Raw genomic sequence first — 6,169 nt, forward strand, 5'->3', positions numbered from 1 at the left:
CTGGTTGCAGCCTTTAATATTAACAGTCCGCTCTCCTTTTTGCTGTTCAGGAAACATTTAGAATTTCATTTGAATGTTTACCTGCCCGCCAGTGCCGTGTGTACTCATGTTTTCCTACCGCAGACCCAAGGGAAATACAGCCTTTACCCTGGCAGCATTTGTATCTTGCCCTGCCCACTGAATTATTAAAAAACATATACTTTCATTATACCCATGCAATGTGTTGGTTATAGATTGATTGTCTTGACATTTGAGAAAAGTCTCGAGGCATAGAATTTCAGGCAGGTGAGGTGCTGAGTTAGAATCTATGAAAGCAGCATCCGGGAAATATTAATTTCCTCTAACCTGGATATGTCTGAGTTGACTTGATTAGAACTGGACTGTGGCCTCTCTCTCTCCCTCTCTCTTGCTCTGCCTTCATTGTAGGTGCAGAGGTGTGTGTGTGTGTGTGTCAGTGTGTCAGTGATGGATGCATTGCAGATGGTCTAAGCTCCATCTAATTATGCTGTGGACACAAGAGGAAGTTCTGCACAGAGGTCACTCAGGACACACATACATACACAGCAAAGAATCGGCAAGTGAATCTGCTTCAGGTGCTTCTGCTAATATACTTTATCTTAAACAGTCTGCCAAAGTTAGAAATGTCACTGAGATGTAGACACCTTCACCACTTCAAGGTTACTCACTTATATTTTTCTATTGTACATGGAAATCTGTACATTTGCACATCCTCATTAGCATTTTTAAACATTTTATAAATCATCATCAATAATTATGGTGTCCTTAAGTCACTGATCCTCCACTAAAGGTTAACAAAAGTGCACACTGACTGCTTCTGTTAGTACTAACTGTAGACTGCGTGGATCTAATATAAGGCATTCTTAAGACTATAAGCACTTCAGTGTAAACAGGTAGGTGAGGTAGGCATCATTATAATATCATCATACAGACTTGAGGTCCAAATGTTGGGAAAAATACTCCTTTTTGTAAAGAAAAGAAAAAGCTGTTGAGCTATGATGAACCATCTGTTGAGCCCTAAGCTCTGCTAAATACAGTAAATGTTACTGAACAATGTTCTGAAGTTTTTCTAACCCATAGCAGGAAAGTAATTCCCCTCGATCTACAAGATGCTGCCTTCAGCACACTGGTTTAATTCACACGTTGGTAAAATCACCGTGCACTCGATTGACTTTGTAAGTATGTCATTGGATTTTTGCAAGAATGCAGTCACGGAAAGATTACTGAGCCGGTCCATAGGTTATTTGAAGCGACTCTTATTATTTCTTTTTGGAAAGTTAAAAGAAAAATCAACCACAAAGAAAAGCAGACAAGAGAAAATAAAAAAGTAATCAGCACAAAAGATGCAAACTGGAAAAAGGAAACACACACACACACACACACACACACACACACACTCTACAACAACTTTGTGTGTCTTACTGTCGTGAGGGCATTTTTGTGCTTTAAGCATCCACACAATAACACTAAAAGCATCCACACTATTGAGTTCCTTCTTGGTGTTTCCGTACACTTTTCGCCGTGGATCTACTTCCACAATTTATGTGCTATTTTCACTGTTCAAATTTTAAACCATTCGCTATTTCTGCTAATGATGGCTATATCTTTTGGTATTTTTCACTATTATACTTTTTAAAATATGAAGCTTTTTTCCTTTAATTTGAAATGAATGGGAAACTTCTGCAATTCTGCTAAAATTTGTTTTTGAAACTTAACTACTTCCTCATATTTTCACGTAGAACAACCATTCAAACTTTAAAATGATCTCAAATTATTGGGCTATTCAGGTATAAATCAGCTTTTTCAAATCTTTTACTGTTTTACTTTTATGCCTCTTAAAGCTTTGAGTTGCAAAATTGTGATTTTTCACAAAATACATGCGTTGTTATGGTTGCTATGCTCTTGGCTTCCAGTGTACCACTGAAGGTTTTGCAGTCTTCTTTTCATGTCCGAACAACTTCTTGCTACTTGCTCAATTTTCACTCAACTTCCACAATTATACATCGAAACGTAGGTATTTTTGCTGGCTTTCTGAAAATGCCACTATCATTGTTGTGGGATTCATAGACTTTTGGCAAATCTCCTCAGACCAACACAAAGTCGGAAAACTCTCCATAGAAAGTCAATGGAGAGTTTGTTCAAAATCACCGCTTGATTTCTGTAATGAGAGGCATTTTCGAATCGTCATATCTCCTTAATGAAGCAAAGTTAAGACATGAGGCTTGTCCCAGTATATCTTCAGACACTCCTGACGCTCACAATTCAAGGATTTCTTTCTCACCTATTACCGTTATGAAATGAGTTAGACTTGTTTGAGGGTAGGAAATTCGTCCTTCGGTCAAATTTCTTCAGATTTCAAACTCTGGAAATGAACCACTTTTTTCTCTCATCATAACTTTTTGTTGGATTTCCACAGAGACCTGAAAATTTCCATGACTGTTCACCAAAGCCTGCTGTCTCTTACGGTGAAAGAATGATATCAATGCTCCAAATAGATTTAGAGTTACAAAGCGTTATTTGAGGGCAAGTCAAGGCAGTTTTTGCTTCGCTCTACTCAGTTATGGTGCATTACAAGTCAAATATCTTTAATAATTCACATTTTAATGATAGATTGTTAACACTTTAAGATTCCCCCATCTCTTCTGAACAAAACGTTGTAAGAATGACCGTTCTAGCCCCTACGGTTAGGAAATTATGGCCATTTGTTTGAGGGGCGTCCTCACTATGAGAAATAGACTGCAAAAATCCTGTGTCTCTGTGCTGCGTGCACCTGTTTTGGCGGGAAAAAGTACACAGCCTCTCTGATTGGTGGATTCAAATTCAGCAGCTCCCAGGCTGCTTGACTGAGCTAGAAACTTACTTCTCTATCCCTGTGTGTGTGTGTGTGTGTGTGTGTGTGTGACAGAGAGAGAGAGAGAGAGAGAGAGAGAGAGAGAGAGAGAAAGCCTTTTAATGGGATGATCTCATTGTAAGATTCAAATTCAATATATTTAGACTGGTTGACTGAATTGGATCTTGTGTGTGTGTGTGTCTCTCTGTGCATGTGTGTTTCCTTATGTGTACATATTTGTGATTGTGTGGCTGTTATATATATTTTTTGCTGATTTTTTTCATTTAACAAGTATATTTGAGGGACCCTCAGCATGTTCAGCATTTTTTCAGTTGTCCATTTTGCTTTTCCAATTTTTCTCTTTAAGTTATTACTATTGTGCTAAATCATACTATTTCTGCTATTTTATAAGATTTGTGCTAAATATAGTATTTCTGCCAAATATAGTATTTCTGATTAATTATAGTTTTTCTACCAAATCATAGCACAGTATTTTTGCTTTTTATAGGATTTGTGCTAAATATAGTATTTCTGCTTTTTATAGGATTTGTGCTTAATATAGTATTTCTGCTAAATTATAGTATTTCTGCTTTTTATAGTATTTGTTGTAAAACATAGTATTTCTACTAAATGTAGTATTTATTCTTAATCAAACTATTTCCATATATTACTGCCAGGTCCCCAGGCAGCCAATCCTCTGTGAGGACTGAGACATTTAAATTTACAAATCAGGGCCTGCATGGCTTCCCAGCCAGCCAATCATATCTGAGGTTTGAGGCATTCAAATTTGCATATTGAGGCCTTCACGGCTTGTAAGCCAACCAGTCATCCATGTCATATATCTCTAAAAATTCACATTTTTATTTTAAATAGACAACACTTGACAATTCCCCCATCTCTTCTGAACAAAACGTTCTAAGATTGACCGCTCTAGCCCCTACGGTTAGGTAATTATGGCCATTTGTTGGAGGGGAATCCTCAATATGAGAAAAAGACTGCAAAAATCCTGTTTCTCTGTGTTGTGTGTGTGTTTGTAAAACCCTGCACTTGGTGCACCAGTTTTGGCGGGAAAAAGGTACATAACCTCTCTGATTGGTGGATTCAAATTCAGCAGCTCCCAGGCTGCTTGACTGACTAACGGTGTGTTCACACCGAACGCGATGGACGCGAATAAAACGCCCCAAACGCCCCTAATTTGACGCATGTACATTCGCGTCTCAACGCGTGTCCAAGAAAAATCCATCGTGCGTCAAAATATCATATTTTGACACGCGTGAACCGGAAATGTGGGAGGAATGTGGGAGGGAGTTGTGCCAGACCGGTATCTTTGCAAGATGGCAGCTATCGAGCTAGCGCTTGAAGAGAGAGTCTCCCTTCTCTATGTACTGTGGAGAGCAGAGCAGCAGCGTAAAAGACGTCCTCGCCGTACCTGGGTCCATCAGGTCCTCAGAGGCATGAGCAGTTTGGTGAGTTTCACCACTTGCTCCAGGAGCTGCGCCTGGATGACGGCCGATTCCAGCGCTATCACCGTCGGCCAGTTTGAGGACCTGCTTTCCCTCGTCGGTCCCAGCATCGCCCGCCTAGACACCAACTACAGACGCTCAATCCCACCTGCAGAGCGCCTGTCCGTCTGCCTGAGGTTAGTAAAACTATTTAATACAGTAGTCCTTTATTGATATCTGTGCTAATATGCTAATCCATCCAGTTATACACTGCTAACATGGATGTGCTATGCTAACAATGAATGCTGTCGGTGTTTACTGAAAGCAAACTGTGGTACAGAGACGACTCTTTATAATATTTCTAGTGATACTCAGAAGCTCTCATCAAGTCCCGATTTAATTCGATTTATGCTGTTATCAGTGTTTGCATGATAGCATGGCTGTGGTGTCACATCAATGTATGCGCTCGGTGTTTGCTGATATCAAACTGTAGCATTAGGACCACTGAGTTAACCTTTGTAGTGATACTCACTCCTTTTTATTTAGACCTGGTTTGATTCTGGGATAGTTGAATATTTGTATATAATCCCTGCAGCTGTCAGACTCTATAGCAGGGGTCACAGCCTTTATTAAAACTGAGTTAGATAAAACTGTGAACAGTTTGGTTCATCTTTAGTTACATGGTTCTATCTTGATAAGCTATGTCTTATCACAGATTAATTTTTCAAAAATATTAATGATTTAAGCAAGGAAAGGGCTACATGTCAACATACAACTCTTTATTTCTATTAATGTCTCACTTCATTCCTACCTGATTGACATGTTTAGGAATTATGAGTGATTGGCTCACTGTAGTTGTGAAAGTTGCTACCAATCAAATTATGATATGTTAAAGTTAAAACAAAACACAACTGTTTTAGATATTATCTAATATACATTTTGTAATTATCCTTATAATTACAAAATGTTTTATGTAAGATTCATGTTTTGTGATTTATATCTGACATCACAAAAGTATTTTGGAATTTGAATAATGTATTTTGTAACTGCAGTACACATAATACTGATTTTGAACAATTTTGTCCAGGTTCCTTGTCACCGGGGACTCCTTCAGGACCATCGCGTTCAGTTTCAGAGTCGGTGTGTCCACGGTGAGCCAGATCACCCCCCAGGCAGCGACGTCCATCTGGGACTGTCTAGTGGACGACTTCATGGCTGTGCCTTCACCTGGAGACTGGCGGTCCATCACAGAGGGATTCCAGGAGCGCTGGAACTTTCCTCTGTGCTGTGCAGCTCTGGATGGGAAGCACGTCCAGACAAAGGCACCCCATATATCATATAGGAGACACACACATTGATATACACTAAATATTCATTTCATTTCTTTTTTGTGGTGCCCAAATTGATGCACCTGCTTGATTTTGTTTAAACAATTATTGCACACTTTCTGTAAATCCAGTAAACTTCTTTTCACTTCTCAAATATCACTGTGTGTGTCTCCTGTATGATATTTAACTGACATTTTTTATTGTAACAACCAACGATTTATACAGGAAAATAATGTCTATTAACAAGGTTGCCCAAACTTCTGCATCCCACTGTATCAGTATATTTTGTCATTAGTATAATATGAAATAAATTCTACATGTGTCAAGTTGTGTGACAACATTTGCTGTGTAGTAGAACTGAGACATTAGTCATTATAAACATTTATTTGAAATAATATTAAAAGTCTCAAACAGAAAAACATTAAACATAAATATATAAAATATAAGAATTTACAGAGAGACAGGAATAAAAAGGACCAGCTGCTCTCCAGAGCAGGAACAAGGCTGAGGAGGAAATGCTCCATTGGAGACTGGTGTGGCCTCTTCAGGGA

The 6,169-nt window shown here is 38.7% G+C and overlaps 1 protein-coding gene across 1 annotated transcript; it reads left to right on the plus strand.

Moving 5' to 3' along the window:
- Positions 1-4,125: 4,125 nt before the first annotated feature.
- Positions 4,126-5,950, plus strand: LOC143421463 (uncharacterized). Its single transcript, XM_076890743.1, has 2 exons — positions 4,126-4,487; positions 5,378-5,950. The coding sequence occupies exons 1-2, from the start codon at positions 4,144-4,146 to the stop codon at positions 5,646-5,648; spliced, it is 615 nt and encodes a 204-aa protein (XP_076746858.1). The 5' UTR covers positions 4,126-4,143; the 3' UTR covers positions 5,649-5,950.
- Positions 5,951-6,169: the final 219 nt, after the last annotated feature.

The sequence above is a fragment of the Maylandia zebra genome, linkage group LG2 (assembly GCF_041146795.1).
Source record: "Maylandia zebra isolate NMK-2024a linkage group LG2, Mzebra_GT3a, whole genome shotgun sequence".
NCBI classification, from domain to species: Eukaryota; Metazoa; Chordata; class Actinopteri; order Cichliformes; family Cichlidae; genus Maylandia; species Maylandia zebra.

Bases quoted from the DNA above. Each gene is read 5' to 3' on its own strand.
- LOC143421463 (XM_076890743.1), top strand. From the start codon at position 4,144: ATGTGGGAGGGAGTTGTGCCAGACCGGTATCTTTGCAAGATGGCAGCT. The intron at 4,488-5,377 runs GTTAGTAAAACT...AATTTTGTCCAG, and splicing joins CGCCTGTCCGTCTGCCTGAG to GTTCCTTGTCACCGGGGACT.